General features: G+C 45.2%; 1 protein-coding gene across 9 annotated transcripts in view; it reads right to left on the bottom strand.

The window, feature by feature from the left end:
* Cdk8 (cyclin-dependent kinase 8) overlaps positions 1–21195 on the bottom strand; it is a 368498-nt gene that overhangs the window by 172821 nt on the left and 174482 nt on the right. For 7 of the 9 annotated variants that reach the window (XM_075694821.1, XM_075694819.1, XM_075694822.1 and 4 more), the window contains 2 exons: positions 20690–20762; positions 8743–8840 (listed from right to left, as the gene is read on the bottom strand). In XM_075694821.1, coding sequence (XP_075550936.1) covers positions 8743–8840; positions 20690–20762 — 171 coding nt within the window. The remainder of the gene's footprint in view (positions 1–8742; positions 8841–20689; positions 20763–21195) is intronic. The other 2 variants (XM_075694827.1, XM_075694828.1) reach the window with 1 other exon arrangement.

Below are 21195 nucleotides of genomic sequence, written 5' to 3'. Positions count from 1 at the left end.
TTCGTGAGCCTTCTCCCCAGCTCAAAGGAAGCTGCACCACAACTCTTTCCAAGGAATTCACTGGGCCAAATGCGAGCGCTTTCAGCTACTCTACGGCCAGCCGCGCTCCTTCCTTGGACGTTCCCGCAAGATGACCCCTTTCCGTTTGGAAGCATCTCACTTATCACCGATTCAGAGACCCTCCCGCCAGCTCCACTAGGTGCAAATTTCATTCTCACATGCACAACGCCACAAACGCAACCTTCGCAATGCCTGCAGCGACCACCGTAACCCTGATGCTATCACCATTCAAGATTTCACTGTAAGCAGCAGTAGGTGAGCCTTCTGATGTTCTGTGCTCACACCTCCCGCAGATGCATGATCTACCGAAGTTTTGCAGGAGCAGCTCTGCCATCCGGTTTCTTCAGCTCTGGAATCACTTCTATGTCAATATGCGTGACCAACACTTGCGCTATCTCCACGCTAGTCCCGAGGTGCCCGGCGGTCTACTTTTGGAGCTCCGTCTTCTACAGGCCCAGGCATCTACGAGAACCTGCGGAAGGTCACGATTTCACACTAACGTATCACTGCGGCTGTGCCTCGCTCACAACCTACGCTGCCTGGTACATCTCTCTTGGATTGCGTGAACTCGACAATACTCATGATGTCCTCAAAGCATAGGACAATGCGTCCTGTGTCTAGACTTGGTGTTCCTACAGCACTGTCCGCAAATTTTAGCAGGACTTTACCATTGGACTTTACTTCAATCACGCTTCGCAATAGGAGGGAGGCCCTGTAGCGGCATGACTATCACCTCCACAGCAGGTAAAGATGGGCTCACATGCAGGTGGTGCGAGAATAGAACATGCTAGCGCGCTCGACCTAAGCAGCCACTCCCGAGATTTCGCTGCACCATGGCTGGCCGGCCTAAATAAACCGTGGCTACGGCGGCTACCTTTTCACAACGCCCACCGACATGGGCATCATCTCAGATAACAGTTCATCGTCTACACGCAGTTTGTCACCTTTCAAACCGACTTTATTTTCGTGCTGTTTTTTTTTTTATTTCGCATTATCTCATAGAAGCTTGCGACATGTGATATGTGAGTAATCATTTTGCAATAATACTACAGTTCCTTTTAGCCAGTAGGCATTCCTCAGAATTAGTTGTTTTTCATTGAAGTCCTGAAAGTAAATAATTACTGGTCTCTTTTTACCTGGTTTACCGAGACGATGAATTCTGCCAATTTATTTGCATGTAATGTCAAGCTTCCTGAAGAACACATTGTCTATAACTTCAGGTCTTAGTACATAATCTGTCTCCTCTGCTTCCTGAGTAAAAGGCACCCTTCTGTAAGACAAAGTCCATGCAACTTCACTGCTATGATGCACTCTTGCTTGGGCCTTCCTAATACAGTCAGCTTCACATAAACTGAAATTAGCTTGCGATTTCACAAACAATGGACAAATGACCTTTCTTGTCATAGTAGTAGCATGCAGAATTCATGTGCTTGCAGCACGACACAGCGTAAGTTTGGTCATCACAGCATTAGCAAGTGACACCCTTGGAGCCATGTTAGGTTTGGACGTGTGCGTTACTAAATGCCTAGAAGTGTACTTCAGCCAGCCTGACAGAGCTGACTTGCATCTTTTCTGGCAGACTCCATTGCAAGTGCAGCTTTCACAGCTTTGTCGAATGTTAGGTCTGGTTTTCCCGAAGTATGCACGTTTGTACTACAGCCTTACTAATGAACATGATACGGTTCCACAGTATGTTCTCAAGGTCTGTCCCGAATTTACAATGTTCAGACAAGTTTTTTCAGTGATGCAACGAAGTTGTTCAAAGGCTTTCCTTCTGTTCAAACACGATCGTAGAATCCGAAGCACTGTTCTACAGCGGAAGGCTTTGGGCCGTAGTGACTGCTGAGAGCAGTGAGAACTTCTTCACAGGATTTATCTCGTGGGATTGTGAATTTGACAAAGTTGCACAGGACTCCATGTCCTTTACCCATAGCAGCTGAAGAAGACACCCTTCTTCTTTTCTTTCTCAACATTGTTCACAATGTAGAAGGTCTTCCGGCGCTCCTTGTAGAGCATGGCCAGTCTTCACCACTGCCATCAAAGGGCTTGGTGTTGCCGTACACTGGTATCACAAACTGAGGCCACTAACTTCAATGGAGCTGCGCTGCTGAACAGAAATGTTTCATACCTAGAAGCTGTCAGTACATTGGCATTTTCCCTCGTAGCCAAAATGTCACAGGCTATGGGGGCATAGCCTAGAAGTAGCAGCAACTATGGCGCAGCCACATTAGCAGCATGCAGTCGGCCGCAACAAAAGGCGAGCACGTATTGCAGCACACAACAAACGAAACTTTAATCAATACACCAATGTTGCCGACCCATGCAACACTTAGGCAACGCTAGTAACTGGTTAGTAAGCAGACAAGTCAATGGCTACAGTTTGGCCCTGTTGAAGGTGTCTCTCACAAGTATTTGTATTCCAGTGACCATTTAAGGAGTTGCCTTTGTACAGTTAGGGAAGGTGCACCTGGACCAGTTCTTCACCGCCCAAACTCATAGCTGCAGATTTAGGCATGCTGGACTGCAGGCCAAGGTTAGTGCCTTACTCGAAAGAGCGGTCCAGCAGTGGATGCAGGTCAGTCTCGCTTCCCGCCAGCACTAATCAGCATAGAAAAGTGCGGGCAGGCTACGATTGCAGGTGGCACCTTTTGCTAAGTGTAGGTCAGGTCTTTTCTGACAGACCCAGGTCTAATATGAAGAGGAGTGCGGACAGCCCGGAACATCTTATTCGGGCGTGTTGGACTTTCATCCTGCTGAAACACAGCTTCATTGCTACTGCACAGTGATACAAGAAGGTTCAGCAAGCATATTGGTAAACCTGGCTTCCTTAGCTACAGCAGGTGATGCTCCACACCGCTCCAGGCACCAATTTTCTCTTTTCTCTAAGGGACTATGCTAGCACAAAGAGACTGTCCTTGAGGCAACTTCCAGGCCAGAAATCATTATGTATTGATGCAGGATGTGACGAAACAGCCTGTGCAGGGCTGGCAGAAATCAACCGGTAGCTATCCAGAAGTGCCTTGTTTCCACCCTTCTTGTAGGTTAGACTTACGCGGGAGCAGGTCCAATTCTGAGGCACTTTTCCTCTGCAGATCACGTTCAAAACTTCATGAAGGAGCTGCAAGGAATTTCTTTTAAACCTTTTCAGGAGCAGCGAGGAATTCTATCAAGTCCTGGGAGGGTATTCTGTAAGAGTCCACCTAGTGGGCATGCCCATTTTGTCTGCTGCTGAAGTACTGATTGGATGGAGTACCTGCCTCCTTCTGACGCGTACCTCAGACCAGCCAATCAGCACTTCAGCAGCGGACGAAATGGACATGTCTGCTGGGTGGACTCTTACAGAATACTTCCCTGCAGCTGTACCCCCAGTTAGGGTGGACTCTTACAGAATACTTCCCTGCAGCTGTACCCCCAGTTAGCTGTTTCCTTGCTCTATTTAGCTCGCCGTCAGTTATTCTGTCACATGTTTTGGTGCTAGTTAGTGAGTAGCCATCAGTGTAGCCATCAGGGGGGCTCGGGTCTTGAATTTGATGGCCATGTCGCTCTATGAGTTGCAAACAGTCTTCGTCCCCATAATAAGAGCCAAATTATGGGTCTTGCAGGGATACCTAACACTGGGGCACTGCTGGTTGCTGTGAACACGCATAGTGTTAGAACTTTTTATATGCATCTCACCCTGCTTCTTTGATTTAGTTTAAGAGGCACAGGTTTACCGATCTCATTTTATTCTGTACCAGAGGGGCCATGAATCTTTTTGCATGCAAATAGTTCTCCAACTGCTAAAAAATCTGAGTTGCAGTAGCCCCACCATGAAGTTCACGCCAGTGTAGACAGCAAGCGTGCTTGTGCTTGGCTAGTGCAGAGAAGACTTCATTTTCGCATAGGTTCTGCATTGACATTCACATCTAACAAAGAGAAAGGTATGTCACCGTCAGTTTATCTGAGTGACCTGAAGCTTTCAGCCTATCTGGGGTGCGATCGGCGATCACTGTCTGAAACACGCCTACAGTTGGCATTCAGTTCCACCTCACGCGATTAGCCTTGGCCACGCGGAGTCATCAGCGACCGGGCACGGCGCTCCGATCTCCAATCGCCCACCTGATGGCCTACCTTGTAGCACCTCATATAAAATTAGGCTTTATGCAGATAATTGTGTACTGCATGAAACCATTAATTCTACTGATAACCACTGCCATCTTGTCCAATCCCTCATGTCTTCTTGTGCTTGGTGTAAAACATGGCAAATGAATATCAACTGCAGTAAAACAGTCGTGATGTCATTTACCAACTGACAGAGCCCCTTTTGTTTTGACTATTCTTTGAACGGTGTTGAACTTAAAAAAAAATGCCTGAACATAAATATTTAGGCATTATTCGAACAGAAAATTTTTCTTGATCTAACAAAATTGAATATGTAAGCAGAAAAGCACCAAGAATCTAGGCTGTTTTTGCCACACTAAAATCCCTTGTGACACTAAACTGCTTTTATATAAAACACGAATTCGCCCCGTTCATGAATAGGCATCCGTGGTTTGGTGCCCCTACAAACAATGAAATAAGCTCAATCAAAAATGTTTGAAGAAAATCCATTTGTTTCATTTACCAAAATTACAGCCATAACTTCTTACAAACACAGGCTCTAAAATCAGTGAACATGGAACCACTGCTTTTGCGTTATCCTAACGAAGCTCTAGAATTTTTATATGCAATAATTAACAGCATCTTTGGTCTTTGTGGCTGTAACCATATCACATACAAAAGAAAGTTGTACCTACAGCTCCGACACCTTGAACATAAGACCTTTTTTGTGTGTACTAATACATATACAATTTTTTCCCACGCATAAGAAAGCTTTGGAATTTTCTGCCTGGTAAACTTTCTTTCCTTACCACTAGACGAGTTTTTAGTTGCCATTGTCAAACACCTTGTTAATATGAAAATTGCTTCATCTGTATTGTTGTTCTTTTTCTGTATGTGTTTGCTTTACAATGACACTTGGTTCAATTATTTCCTTGTATTTACTTTGTGGTCTTTTACTGATATTGTGTTGTAACGTTTCCCACTCCTGCTACAGCCCTAAATTAGGGCTGCAGTATATGCAAGTAAATAAGTAAATGAATAAGAATGGTGAGGACAATATGTTTGAGAAAGTTGTCGAGTATGCTCAGCCATTTTATTTTGTTTATTTATTCAAGTACTGTCGGCCTGTAGTTCAGGCCTTAGGCAGGAGTGGGTGTTAAATAAAATTCACAGTAGTGTACTGGAACATGCACAGGACTACATAACAGAACATGCGTGAAAATCCAATACAAGCATGATTATACAAGAATCTACGGTCACATACACTGTGAAAAATATGCATGTTACCATATTTACATGATTGTAAGTCTACATTTTTTTTTTTAATTTGAAAGTCTGAAGTGGGGGTCGACTTACAATCGAAACCAAAACATGGCACCGCCACAAAAGCGAGACCAACGAGATATCAGGGGAGCTACAATGTAGTTACAATTTTATGTTTGCTCTATGACCCCACCCGTAGCTCTTCGCTATCCCATGTGTTTGTTCACTTTTCGGAAGGGCTTTTCAACATTTTTGAGAGTTTTACAGTGCACACAACACTCATAGGGGGAGGGGGTGACTATAGCTCACAGAAGTGCCGCTGTTCCATTCGTGGCGGCACCCTCAGAACTGCGGCACTTGTGGGGAGTATCGATAGTTCATGGAAGAGCAGACACTACTCACGTGTTCCCTCTCCCTGTAGCTTTTTGTTTGATGCATTCGACTTGACTGCTGTTTACGTGCTACTTCCATGCTTCCTCAGTCGTCATGAGTGCTTCAGGCCCGCTAAACATACGGCGCTCGTTCACAGCAGCGTTCAAGAGGGCTGCCATTCTTTACACTGAAGAAACAAGTCACTGCGCAGCGGGCCGCAAGTTCAATGTTTCTGAATGGGTGGCGAGAGAATGGCGACTGCAGCGAAGCAAAATTTTCACCTGTGACGGCAGGAATTTCCCACGGGCCAAAGTCTAGACGCTTTCCGGAGTTGTAGGCCAAGCTTGCGGCATACGTCACTGAAATGCGTGAACGGTGCCTGCCAGTGAAGTGCGACATGATCATGAAACAAGCCCGAATCTTCGCCTTTTAAGGGCCTGCTCCGCCGTGAGTACAACAAGTGGCTGGCAGCAGAAGACCATGAACTTAAGACAACAGGACCTGTCCAAAGAGGCTCCCTGATGGCTGCGTGTGGTTGGGTGCATTCAGCGTGGGCTGCTGTTCCGCAAGATGTTGTGGTGTGGTCGTTTGCCAAATGTGGAATTTCGCTTGGTGACGACGTGCTGTGGGACCGTAGCAGCGATGACAGTGGCAGTACTGGTGAGGACAATGGCACAAGTGAAGACGAGTAGCCCAGTGACCACGCCAGCTACTAATAAACTTTTGTTGTGGAATGAGCCTTCAGATATGCTCTATTTTTTTCGCCTGTCGCACGCGATATGTGGGGGTCGACTTAGATTCGAGTCGACTTACAATCGTGTAAATACGGCATATACAAGAAAGAGCAGCACAAGCTTTAAAACACCATCTTTGAAAAATGCTAATCACACATTTCATACATTCGAGTACAAGTTTTACAACAGAGAACCTGAAAAATGCTAACTGCTGTAATAATATTGATTAGACTATGTAGGTAAAATAAAAGTACAGGTATGAACAACATGAGTATCATATATAGGAATGATCAAATGAAGTAATGCAGGAACATTTGGGAGAACACGAAGCTGTGTAGCAATAGATTTTACTTGATGCCAGAGAAGAAGTATTACCACAAAGTACACAGTTCAACACCTCTAAGTGCTTTCAAAAATACATCAAATGTTGGACTCGTGACCACACCTGCAGGCAGTGCATTCCAGTCGGAGATAGTGCGAGGGAGGAATGAGTCTTTAAAGGTTTTTGTTTTGCATGGGTACTCAGCGACTTTTTCAGGGTTGTAAGAGCACATAGTGTGACACGCCTGAAAATCATGGCCACTGCAAAACAAGTCGTCCGATAACCTGGTTTTGCACTTCCCAGCATGAGAAGTGTTGACTGCAGTTGGAGGTGTTGCTTGTAAGTGCGGAGTCCATTACTGATGCCTCTGTTTCTAGAACTTAACCATAAATCCCACCCTGGCTCGAAAATACCCAAGCAGTGCAAAACCGTGCAGCTCAGTTCTTAACACGCAACTACGATCAACACTCCAGCATCACCAAAATGAAACACATTTCCCTTGAGCCTTACACCATTCTCTAGCCATGTTGTATATTTTTCATATCTACAACTCATCGCGCATGTCTAGCTGGCTTCACAATTACTTAAGTTGCACATTAAGTCGCACATTGGCTTCAAATTCATCTTGAACGAGGGAACATCGTGAAAGACGAGAATGCAGAAGAGGTACACAATAACCACATGTAGCGTTGCATGTGGTTGTTGCGTGCGTCTTCTGTGTCCTCATCTTTCGCACGGTTCCCTAGTTCAAGATGTTCAACCAACTAGCCGACACATTCACTTTACTAGATCCCAATTCATTCGGGCTTCCTCGTGCTATCTGCCTTTGGAATAGCCTTCCCGGTGAAATAGCTAACCTACATGATCCAGTGGGTTTTTCTGGAAACAATGCAGCAGTATTTGTTTCTTAAAATGTATAATAATTGCTGCAGATTTTTACTTTTGCTCTGCACTCCAGTTGTCCTGGCACTTTTTCACTATTAAATGTAATATTACAGCGTATTTCTTGTTTTTCTGTGTATCCATAACCTGTCTCCTATAATTACCACTCATATATTTTAATATGTTTGCAAATTGATGCATTGTGTTCCTGCTTTAAAAACTGTTTTTGTAACCCCCCTGCCCCCTTAATCAATGCTGCATCAGCAGGGCCTGTGAAGTACTGTACATATATAAATCCTGTATAGGGAACTACTTGTGGCCAGTGCTTGACCACAGAGTTGAAAACATGGCATGCCATCGTAAAGTCTGTAGTCTGCTGATGAAAGCACCAATGTTTCAGCAAATTTGCTTCAGCGTATTCAGCTCCCTGATACACCATGGACAAAGCAGGGTATCAGCATAGTTGGACTTTTTGATTGTGCACTAGGAGGCTGCAAGTACGCAGTCACTGTGGTAGGCCATTCGTTTAAATGGCTTGAAGTGACATTCAGTGGTCCAACCCAAAAGAGTTGGACCATAGTCAGCAGTTTGAGTTCAAGATGTTCCTAGATGTGTCAAGCCTGTTTTCTGTGCACCAGCCGCAGGCCTATGGCCTGGTATTTAACTGCATGCTGAAACACACATCCAGCTGGCACTACTGCAGCAGCATTCTATGAAACATGATATGTGTTAATATTTACAGAGTCATAGCACAACCAGGTTACTGGCTTATTGCTTCATTGAAAAACAGCATTTGATGTCATTATTCTGCTGACAGAAGACTTCCATGTAGATGAGGTGAAGGAAATGCAACGGCTCAGGCATTATGGCCTGCCTCTGAAGGATCCTAAAATGAGCAGGGCTTGGTGGATGAACAAACATGGCACGCCTCACAGCACTCTGCCTAACAATGTCAGGCCACTTGGTATCTCAAACTGTTTTAGTGCACCAATAATAGTTGACTACACCAATAGAAGCAAGCATGCTTACTCCTGAGTTGGCACGGGGTCCTCCAGGAAGTAGGGGTCCTGCATGGCCTGCTCCGAGGTGATCCGCTTGGTTGGGTCCATCAGCAGCAGCTTCTGCAGCTGCAAAGCACAGCTTTAATACTTAGCTTTACTCGCCACTAAGCCCTCCTCAACCTGCTTGGGCACGAGGTCATACCCACCGACACTTAAACGATGTGAGAAGTTGGATCACGTGCATCTGCATGGCTTAGTGACATACCACTTAAGTTTTCGGGCTTTAGTTGGTTTGAACGTGTAAAGGCATGTTGTCGTAGATGTTTACAATTTATTGATGTCCTTTTAATACTTTTTCGTAAAAGTAAATAAAGTTCGTACAATAGGCACACAAGTCGGCGTTTGTGTTGTCCACTTCTCTACTCTTGTGTCCTGTCTGCACGCCTCACCTCTTTTTTTGCATAATGACACAAGTCTCTAGCGTACCATTTGATTCAATCAGATCACTCTCTTTGGTCATTAACATACAAAGAAATGTGGCTGCATCATCTGCCTATTTTTATGATGCAAGCATCTTTGTCACTTAAAATGAAGGTATCACCTTGCGTTTAGTTTGGATTCTCCCACCAGGCGACACCCCTCAGTCATGTTTGGAAAAAGGGGGAAAATCTGCTCTTCACCGTCGCAGCATGCCCCGGTCTGTCCTTATTGCGTCGCTGTGACACGTGATCTGCTGTAGTTGAAGAAAATGCCCCCTCCCCCCTTCTTTCCAGGACGAGTTGTGCCTGGCACCATTGTTGTTTTGTTGCTGCATGTGGTGGTTTTCACCCTGCCTTCAACAATGGCTCCATTGAACTTTTCTCTATGTAAAGTGGCTGGCAGTGCCTATAGGCGGGGTTCATCACTGCCGCTTTTGACGTGGCTGTCATGTGAGTGCGGACCACTGCTTCGAAAGCTGTCTCGGTAGATGGCATGCAGGCTGCAGTGCTCACTACCTACACAACACCTGTAACAATAAAGACAGATTGAGACTAAAATGGACATAGCCTTGAGTGACGTTGATCGTCAACTAGTTCTGTTTCTTTATTCTTCCTAGTGGCTACTTTTTTCTTTCTTTTTTTTAGCATTCTGCAAAGTACGGGCCTGCTAATTGAAGGTTCTAGGCTTGAAATGGTAAATATAGCTTTGTGCCTATAAACAGATAGATAGATAGATAAATAAAGGAAAGGGAAGGAAACTGATAGTGACTGCAGTAACTGTGTAGCGCAGTCTGCTGACACTTGAACAGCAGTGGGAGGAGGGGTAAAGGTTACTAGAGAAAAAAAAAACTAAATATTTACAACAGAGCGACTAAGTAAAAAAAAAAAAGGGCAGTTCGTTGTGGAGTGGATTCCTTGAGAAAGTTTGGCATTAGCACTGTTAGGTCGCATGGAACAGCGGGGCGGCGAAGCCCGGCTGCTCGAAGAAGTCGCAGAGCTTTCGTAAGCTACTCCGGACCGCGTGCATCATGCAACCAAAAACAGATGTGGGTTATGCAAGGGGCAGCGCGTTTTTCTCCTTCTTCTTTCTATTTTTGTTTATTTCGGCGCTGTTTTCAAATTGCATGAACATGAATCGAAATTAGGGTGGTGAACAAATGTTTCTAGGACATTGGCCATGTTTTGGTGCAAGAGTGCCACTTCCTGCAACTGCCGAAGCTAAGCAGCGTTGATCTGAGCTAGTGCCTGGGAGGAAGGCCCCTTCCAGGAACGCCAACTAATGATAGCTCTGCCTGCCATGGAATAGTTCAAATGTTCATCTTGTGCAATACAGTTACAGTAACGGTGGCGAGGGATGTCTCCTTTCCCCACACTAACAACAGTTCATCACCAAAAATGCATCAAAAGCTGAAGCAAGATGAGCTGTCGCTATCCACACAAAGGTCGAGGTAAGTGGACGCAGCCGGAAAGCACCCCTATACTCTCTGTCGATGGCATGCTTCCCTTCTCATGGGCGCAAGATCTTGCCTCCTCTTCATTTCGAAAGTTGTCGTGTTTCCTGTTGTCTCACGAGCTGGCAGAGTGGTTTTTGGCAATCTTTGGCCTGTTGAAGCTTGTGGACAAAGCCCTTGGAATGCTAGTCATCAGTACTCAGGCGCGAGAATACAGATGTCACAAATAGCTGATATTTATGGTCGGTACTGCCCACAGACAAAGCATAGACACTCCCAGGCATGGTGCACCTACTTGTGTACCACTTAGCACAAATATGTGTCTCGCAATTATAATATTGTCACGTAGTAGCGATGGTAAAGAACACAGCAGCAATACTGTGGATGACGAAACTAACTTTTATTAGGAGATAAACAAGTACACATGTCAATATTAACAGAAATCATCCACATTTCATGTGCACCCACTGCCTAAGCAACTTACCTGTCAGACTCACGAAGAAGTGAACAAATGAAGAAAGGAATGCTACCCAATGAATACTGTTTGCGTGTCCCTGTATTCTCTGCACATAAAAAGTAAAAAAAAAAGGCATTGCAATTGAACTGATAAGTGTCACTCAATGGCATGATGAATATGTGTATGCGTGTACATGAAGAATGTTTATTATATGGGTTTGTTTCAACACTTGCAATCTGCCAATTGCTGATGTCCACTTATTTGGTTCTTTACCCAACTATACTGCAGTCATAGAACTCTATCATGGGACAGCAGCTATAAATTTAAAGGTTGCAGATGTACTGAGAAGATAAGTTTTCCAGAAATGAAATCCAAGTAGTGGTGTGTGAAATTTGAATAGCGTATATATTAATGTCCTATTGGATTCGTTTGTTGAATCAAATAGATTTGTCTTTGGTAGTATTCGATTCGGAGTCAAAAGTTACTATTTGTGCACCCCTACAAAATATACAGCGTAGTGCAGGTGGTTGGGCTGTTTTATTGGGATAGAAATCACACACACTTCCGGCGTATGTGCTTTGCTGCATCGGCACACCCGCTAGTAGAGCCCACTCAGCCCAGGTGCACGGTATCGGGAGATCACGTCAATCGAGTTTCAGAGTTGCGGTACAGTGAAATGGTAAAAGAAGTGGTAGTGCAGAATGTTCGCTTCAAGAAATGTACATGTGCTCACCGCTGTCAGCACACATCGCTCAACCGTTATGGCTACAATGGCCATCGCACTCGTGCATAACCTTGCGCAGAGCCGTCAGACGTTTTTGTTGCTTTCGTGAAGGACAGTTTCTCTACTTCCCCATGACATAGGCATCCAATGCCAAGTCTTCACACTGACCTTTGGAATAAGATCACAGGCTCTACACAAGCAGGAACTGCATAAAAAGATGATTTGTTAAAATACTTCTTTCTAGCAGTCATCAGCTTATATAGCATAAATTTTGCACATGTCTGCCTTTATCGCGCTGTCTGTGCTTTTTCTTTCTTTTTCATTTTTTCTGCTGAATTCTGAGAATTTCGAGCACGTAACTGTTGCGCATACAATGCGTCACAAGAAACGGAGCTAAAACTCTACTCGATCGACTGCCATGCATCGCAACAAGCAGACAGCAATCACTGCACTAATTTGGTACGATGATTACTCGAAAGTGGGTAATGTGGGTGCTCATGCGTTATGCAAGTGCAATGATTACGCGGGTAAACATGATATATCTTTGTACGAGAAGACCACGTACTGGAAATCTTGTGTTTCAAAACTTCACTGGGCGTTGGAATACATGACATTCGGTTTGTTGCACACGGCTTGGAATACTACAGGTGACACAGCCAACCGCGCTTTTCACTGCAATCTGGGAAATAAAGGCTCGCTCATTGTTTGCTGCTAATCCCATCATTCAATCGGTGGCGCGTAGAACAGGGCAAGCGCAGTACTCTGCCAAACACGTCGCACCTCATCGTGTGGGGAAAGCAAGCTTGCAGATATCATCGTACGAGCCGCGCAAATAGAAGAAAGCAAGGGCAAGTTCTGCGTGCACTTAAAAAACACTTCCACAGTCTCCTGTGAACAAAAGTGAACAAGGAATTTTATTTTATCGGCAATTTTCCTGGGCACAACAGCACAATGGCAAACCTAACCTGCTGTCTAGCTGGCATGCAGTCATGATGTATCATGCATAGCGCTTTCTTTCTCTTTTTCATTTGTTTTTTTCCTCCTAGCAGCCACAATTGAGTGAGTTGCCTTAGCACTACATTGGAGGCCTGGTTGCAGACGTGTGTGCTTGAAGAAATGTGGGCTAGGCATGGCGACTACACTGAGCGAAACACTCAAACCTGGAGAAAGAATCCATCCGCATTTTGCCCCCTTTGTAATGTTGAGTGGCACCACATTTGACAAATGTTCTAACTGACATGGAACAGCTTGACATTTTTTTGCACAGATGATGCCAACAGCAAAAACCCCTGAGATTTATTACTTATGGGAAATCTTTTATTTCAAGCACTGATTAGCAAAAATCGTGGGTGCTAGTAAGGACAGGACACTGTATGGCTCTACAAAAGGGCAACACTAGTTGTAAATTAGCGTGTACATGAAAAAGAATGTCAACTTGCACAGACCTGGCCAGCAGAAAAATTAGCTAAATTCACTGCTCCCTTGCAGATTTCTTAATAAACATACAACACGCTTCTCTTCACAGAATCGGAGAGAAGGGCTTGCGGCTTCATTATTGAAAATTTAGGAGTTCCAGATTGAATAGTATTGCCCCTTCTTTGGTAATGCGTGATCAATTATAGCCACAAATTGCCAATGTGAAGTAATAATAACTCATGAACTAATTATCAGAACACAAAACAACTTCGCACAGATGATAAGAGCACTGTTGCCTAGAAAACCACTAAATATTGTTGTTTTGAGTTGAAAAGCAAAATAGATATTAAATCAAAACTTTTATTGTTTTGTCCATTTTATTATAGCCTATATAAATTACAATTGATTTACACGCACTATGTCTTTATAGAAACCCTGTATAACATTTAATTTAAAGGCACAGCAAACTTCGATTTCATGTGTCAGTTTTGCCAGAAATGCAGTACAACGGAAGCTAGTACAGCAAAAATGCCTTTTTTTGCTCACACTGTTTAGACTGCCATCAGGTAACGCTTCAGGCTACGCGATAATACTAGGTGTCACTGGAAATCGCAGAAAGTAAGCTTTCAAATTCAATATAGTTCAGATCCGTCCAATGAGACCAAAAAGCACAGTGTGTCTGCCAACAAGGGCTAAAATGTGGAGCACATGCTGCAGGAATAGGACCACCATTTTAACTTACTAGAAATATCGCTGGTGGCTAAATTTCTCTAGTGGCTTTGTATGGCTTATAGCTCTTAAAATGCAAGGCCATCAGAATCAACTGTCTTTATTATTTCCTGCATAAGACGCGTAACATGCTCCATAGTTGTGTCTCATTCGCATGTGCCCCAGTGCATGATTACAGAGATGAAACTCACTGTAATTTTTTGTTTTTAGCATAGCGGGCACCCAAAGATAAGAAACGAAAACAAAACCCCTCAAAATCCCTAAGTGAGGTGGGGGATGGCCATATTTTACCATCGTACTCTAAGAATAGTGTAATTTTATCTCCTGTTAGTATCATACAGTAGTAAAGGCCGCCTTTATTTGTGCTGCATGTGAAAAAATGTCAAATACAATTGAACCCAGATATCGAACTCGCAAAAAAAAAGCCGATCAGTTGGATATAGAGCATAATTCGATATAAGCTTGCTAAATAATTGGATGTCATAAAAGCACATACCATTTATAAAATCACTTTATTAATGAAACTAGCTTAGTTTCGCATGAAACAGTCCTGCATTTTCTTCTGCTTGGGTAATTTCACTGCCTGCGACGCACGCACTTCCTCACATTGTTTAAGGAGTCGGAGCAGCTGAGGCCGCAACCTTCCACCTTTGCACAGAAGCATAGGACTAGTGCGAGCGCACCAATCACTTTGGAGGATGTGGGCAAAGGACCATCGTTGCTTTCCTCATTGTGCCCACTTTCACTTGTGCTCGGTACGATGTTGGCAATATAGTCTTCGTTTTCGGGCTCTCCCGTGGTCGCGACACCATCATTTGCACTCGCAAGCTTGTCCACAGTTGATTCGTCAACAGCTTCCAGAAATTCTGATTGCTCACTTCAAACTTCGGCAACACCAGCAACGGCTGCGTCGCATTCATCAGAATTGGCAGTCATCACGGAGCACGTGGAAGCCGGCACGGCTGAAACAATTTCGGATGAACCACTTGTACACAGCCGTGCACGTACGTACACATCGGCCGCCACGGGCACCGGGTCGCGAGCTAGGCTGCTTTAGCCCTAATCTCCCTCTTATTCTTCAAGATCGTGCTGAGAGTGCTCCTCGGAATCTTGCACGCTGCGGGGACATCCGACTTCTCACCGCATTTTACCCAATTTACGATTTCGACCTTCACGACGAAAGGCGAATTCTGCTGCTTCATCACGGCAACACTGCAGGAGAAAGCCCACAAGGCGCACACACAATGAACCAGAAAAGCAGTGAGACAACTTGTACTTTCGCCATCTTGCACGACGAGGGCACAAGAGCTTCTGATTGGCTGCAGGGTGTCTACCAAGTTGACATTTCCAAATTCCCTGAGTTTTCCAGGTTTTCCCTGAGTGCCTTTGCAAAATTCCCTGAGTGATGCAGAACTGTTTTATGTCAAGATGAGCTGAAACCATATTGCCCGATGCGGTCACTTTCTGGTGAGCATATCAAAAAAATTAAAAAGAAACGACTTAATCCAATTTGAATACTAAGGAGTAGTGTTCATGTTAATCAAGAAGAGAACAGAAGGGAGGGGTTAGTAAAATGCACAGCAAATAAAATGTCTTCAAAAAAATTGCAAATTGAGTCGGACATTGTCTCAAGTACGAATAGAAAAGGAGATGCATACAAAAGCAAATATTTTCGAACAGGAACTATTTCTATCAACTGATAGCAAGCTCAGTGGAATGAGGCCCGAACTTTGTCACAAAATGAGATTCTCCCTCAACAGCTCGTAAGATCAATCTCAACTGTCCTGACATACTCTCAGCCCGCGCACGACGCCTCATTGTTGTGTTTCACTGCTTCAAAGAGTTTATTTTGGTTTGGATGAGGGACACTTGAATCTCGGCATCAGCCAACACTTCGTTTTTTGAGCTCAAGGTCCTTCAAAACGGCGGCAGCACACTTCCTTTCCCGTTCATTCCTCAATGTGTAGGTCCTTTCTGTTCTTGTACTCCTTCCGTCACTCGTTCGCCCCACGGACTATTTGAAGCATTTTCTTGGTCAGTCGCACAGTCCACGTCCTAGTTTTCGAACTCCTAAGGGGCCGCAAAAACGTCCAAAAAGTCGGCCAGTTGGAAAAAAATAAATTCATGTCATTTAATGCCCTTAAGGGCTCAAGCCTCCACAGGCACATTCGAAAACGCTCTGAAGGCCTGTCAGTAAACGTAGTAGGCATATCGGTGCTCATACTGTGACAGGAAATACGTGTGTATAATTAAGGAATACATACTGTGTCCCGTGGCAATAGCCCCTTCCCACGCTTGTTACGCTTCACTGCAATACTTTTGCGTATGCTTCACCAAGTAACATTTCCGTACGAAGCAAAGCTGACTTTCGGGAACCGGCATTATGCAACGCACTGTGCTATCCAAGCTTCTAAGCCAATCGCGAGGACCGCAAAGACGGAGTCCGCGGCATTGCTGACAGCAGCGAATTCTTTCAATAAAAAACATGGCACCCAACGGCAAGAAGCTTCATAGCGAACGTCGAAGCAGCTAAGCCTAGCGCTGCCGCAGCGGTGGCTACGGCTGCCAGCAGATCTGCGTGCGAGAGCGCCGGTTTCAGGCGGCGAGGTAATCAAAATGGCAGCAGTGGTGGCTTTGATTAATGCTGTTTCGGACCTGCGGTCATGGCAAAGCGTCCGGAAAATTGGACGGCGAAGAGTTCTTGCATCCGAAATTTCAGACGTTCTCATACATTGACTGTATGGTGTACGTAGTGGTTCCGCGAAGCCATCCAAGTTATCAGGAATCCAGAAAGTCGGTCGTTGACTGTATACTGGAAACTCCTCCAGCCGACGACAGGACGTCAAAGACGATTAATTACGATTCCTGTCTTGCTTGAGCCAGCATTACCGCGACTTTCGACCCTTTCAATAAAATTACAGCTAATTTTCCCTGATAGAGGCACAAATTCCCTGAGTTTTCCCCGAGTTTTTCCAGATTACTCAAAATCCCTGAGAATTCCCGGTTTTCCCGGTTGGTAGACACCCTGGGCTGTCTGAGCAAGCACTGCGGGTGGGCCAGGATCATTTCTTGTAGGAGGGTGTCGACAGCTCGTCTAAGGCAGCGCGGTCGCGGTAGGAAGAGCGGTTGGATGGAGGCGTGCCGCCGGGTTTCGCCGCCATCGCGAGGGAAAGCCAACTTGTGGGGGCTCTTTTCCGCCGCTTATTCGATATATCATTCGATATATTCGAGCATTCGATATATCGGGAGTTGCTGCTATGTTTGTTCGATGTAAGCGTAATTTTTGCTATATATACTGATTGTAACTATACCATGTCCAGAAATTGTTCGATATATAGAATAATTCGATGTAAACGGGTTCGATATAGTCAGGTTCGACTGTAGTTTTGTTTCTACAATGGCAACATGGCTGCGTCTTGAATGCTGCAAACCTGTGACAAGTTAACTTCATGATAACACATCCTGAGTAAAGACGTTATGACACAGACAGCACAAAGATCTTTGACAACAAGTTAACTTCCTCGTAACAAAATTATGAGAAAAGATGTCTAGGTATAGCCAGCAGGAAGAAAGCGGACACGAACAAAGACCATTTGTTGGTCTGTTCTTGTCCTTGGCTGCTTTCTAGTGCCAGCTAAGCATGAGATCTAAGCATCAACTCGCCCAACAAGAAGCTTTGTGAAGAGAGATCTTTAATCCGTTTAGGATGGCAAGGAAAGCTCTGACCAGTTTACTTTTGCACAGACCCGCTCTTGTCACCGCATTCTAAGTTAACACTCTGAGCAATACATGGCCTTGGTTGGATATATCCAACGAGCACATTAAAGAGCATCTTGCAGGCCCCAAGCAACTTCTCTGTCTTTCCTAATGCGGTAGTCAGTACTATTAGTCGACAAGGCGCAATGTTTACGGAGGAGAACAAAATTGAAATAAGCTTTCTAAATCGCAGGAATTAAAATGGCCCTTTCTCTCGCCAAGTCACAGTGATGTCAGGTGATAGAACGATGGCACCACTGGAACTTCCAGTGGTGGTCTTCGCACCTAAAATGTATCACCCTAACCCTACACTTTGTTCCTCAACGATTCACCCTTTCACCTCCTCTAGTCTCAATCATCGTCCACACTATAACACATTCATTTCCCTCTTGAACCAGCAAAGAAAGGACTAACATATCCTCGTTGTGTATATTGATGTCAGAGATGCTTTGGTCAAATGCCTCCAGGAAGTTCCTCCTCTTAAATCTGGTACTCTAATTTCTAAATTCATTCGTCTGTCAGTAGAACCCCGCTGTTACGTTCCTCACTGCTGCGTTTTCCCGGCTGCTACGTCGCTTTCATTCGGTCCCGGCATAGCTTCCATAGGATCCAATGTATAAGGAACCTTGCTGTTACGTAGTAGCTGTGAAAACGTTCCCGCATGATGCGTCGCAACCCGAACCTGCCTGGGCTAAAGTAGGCAACGCGCTCCAACCGCCATTTTGGCTTTTGACGAGTTTTGACCGAGCTTGGCCGGGCTTGGCTATGGAACTGGCTGCAAGAAGCCGCACGCCAGTTCGAGAGGCCGCCACTAGGTGGCCTTTCGTGAAAAATGCTGTCACTATCATCACTGTGATTACGGTCACCGCATGGTTTGTTGGACGGGTCGACTCACGGAGGAAGGAAACTCAGGAGGGGCCGTGACGTCACTCTTCAGGGACGCCGGAAGTTGGCGTTGCTCCGCCTATCGGCTCAGCTCTCCTCTCTTGTTTACATTTCTCACGAAACCACGCAGTGCTGCGCGCAACCAGGCTGCTCGGACGCGCGCGCTCCGCAGCAATACTAAACAATCGTTAACATGTTAGCATCATTACGCCAAAGAGGGCAAAATTTCCCGCGGATATTCATTCGTTCGTTGCCGTTGCCTGGCGTGGTGACGACGAAGAGCACGAGCCGCATGATGCTGGGGAGTTGCCAAATCCTAGCTTTGGAGAAGCCGTCGCGGCTCCGGACCTCCTCCGCAGGTACGTCGCACCTCACAGCGACGCTGACAGTAATGCGGCCTTCCAGGCTATCGAGAAACGTGTGGTGATTTCAAGCAAGCGAAACAAACGGATATGAGATATTTAAAATAAACACGAAACATTGAATAAGCATATGCAGTTTTCTCAGATTTGATAAAGAAATAACAATGTTATCTCAACAACCCATGTCCCCCCTTAAAGCAAACATCACTTTCAGTCCCAGACGCCTCTTAAAATCGATACTCATCACAGATATTGTCGCACCTGTATCCACAAGTGCCATGGTAGGTATGCCATCATTAAGTATGTGATCTTTGTTCTTGAGCATAAACACTGATGGGGGTATATCTGTCGATAGCGCACGGTATTTTGCGGCCTCACCCCCACTGGCCGCACAGACTAGTTTTCCGGCCCGTCGCCACGGCGATGGGTATCGTGGAGCATGGGGAGCTCGTGGCGGCGTTAAGCTTCGATCAGAGGCTGGCGATGGGTAGCGTAAACCAGGAGGTGTGCGTGCTGGCATTGGCGCAGAGAACAGCCAGTCGAAAGGCTGGGAAGACGTGCAAGGGCTCTCGCTGGTATGAATGGCAATAGTCGCAAATGCGCGAGATGTGACCCAGGACGCCACAGCTGTAGCACACCAGAAGGGGTCCAGATACCTGCGGCAGCTCAGAGTAACCAGGCCTCTCAGAAGGAATTGAATGGTAGTATCGCTCTTCATGGGGACGGTAGCCGGCCGCCATTCGTTGAGAGAAACGTGATGAGCGAAAATGCCATTCGTAATTGAAGGGTGGTCGATATGAGTACCCAGATCACACTGTTCCTTGGTGTCCATCGATGACACCTGCTGCATTAACTGATGGCTGCTATGGAGCCGGAGCGGCCGGCGTTCGCATGCATTCTGTTTCTGTTGCATAGCTGTCCTGAAAGCCACCGGGGCGGGGGGGGGGGGGGGGGGCAATGAGAAATTAGCTGACATCAAAGCGACTTTTTCCTTACAATCTGCCATATTGTCAGCGAGAGGTCAGTAGGCGGCATTGTAACAACACTGGCCACTGTTGAGAGGCTCGACAGATGTCCAAATTTCGGAGCTATCCGTCGCATCTTCAGCGTTTCAAATGTGCGACAGTTCTATGTACAACCCATACTTAGACACAATGCTTATCTGTTCCCTTCCTTCTGATGCTTTGCTTTCTGCAACCACCCCTTCACATTTCACTCAACTAGTAATCGCCCCTCTCACATGTTGCTTCCCACCTGTCACCTTTGGAAGAGAAGGAAGCCATGCCAAAAACACAAGCTGCCATCTTGATGAAAACAAGTTGCAATAAAAAGTAATAATTTGGGTTAGCTGGTTCACTCTGAAGCAGCTAACCAAGCAGCATGCCAAGCAGCCATACCAGCCATACCAGCACCCAAGCAGCATGCACAAAACATAGACACAGTAGGAACAACACACACTGAATAATGGAAGTTTTCTTTTTTTGTATGCTACTCTGCATATATATTTTTGATGTTGCAGAAGCTTATCATGAGTGCCGCTAGACAGTGCAACATATATTGAAAGTCATTTCCTGCAGTTTAAGTCTGGCACAACATGAATGCCTTGGTGAAAGGCATGCCACAACCACAAAAAAACACATCCATGAGGTCCATTCCTTCCTCTTGTACAAGTTATGCCAAATACATTAATTTTTTTCGAACCAAACTAGTGCTTACCAAAAGGAAAGCCTTGCTGTCAGGCTTGACCTTGTGCTTCTCCATGTACTTCACCAGGGAGCAGCTGGCATAACTGCAACACCAGCACAGTATTGCTTATACAACCATAAGGGGAACCACAGAAAATCTTGGCTGTGCTGAAACACATATGAGGGGAAACACATATGAGGGGAAAAAACCTTAGGAAGGCTCAGGCAAAGGACAGAGACAGAACACACGCAGCACTGAGTCCAACATTGATTGAAAGAAACAAATAAGAATAAAGAAATCCATGCTTCTGTGTGACCTGATACAGTGACCAAATCTCAACGAGAAAGATGCATTATATAACAATGTCATGAACGTTGACATCAGTTCACAGGAACACCCTTGAGGTTCTGTGGTCACATTTGCGAATATTACTCCAAGTGTTCCCTACATAAAAACTGTAACGAAGAAAGCCGTTTTGAAAGTCAACAATGAGGCAACGTCAACAAAATGCAGCATCACAGGGGCCAGAATAAAGT

The sequence above is a fragment of the Dermacentor variabilis genome, chromosome 6, assembly GCF_050947875.1.
Source record: "Dermacentor variabilis isolate Ectoservices chromosome 6, ASM5094787v1, whole genome shotgun sequence".
Taxonomy (NCBI): Eukaryota; Metazoa; Arthropoda; class Arachnida; order Ixodida; family Ixodidae; genus Dermacentor; species Dermacentor variabilis.
This window is presented reverse-complemented; position numbering and strand designations above follow the sequence as displayed.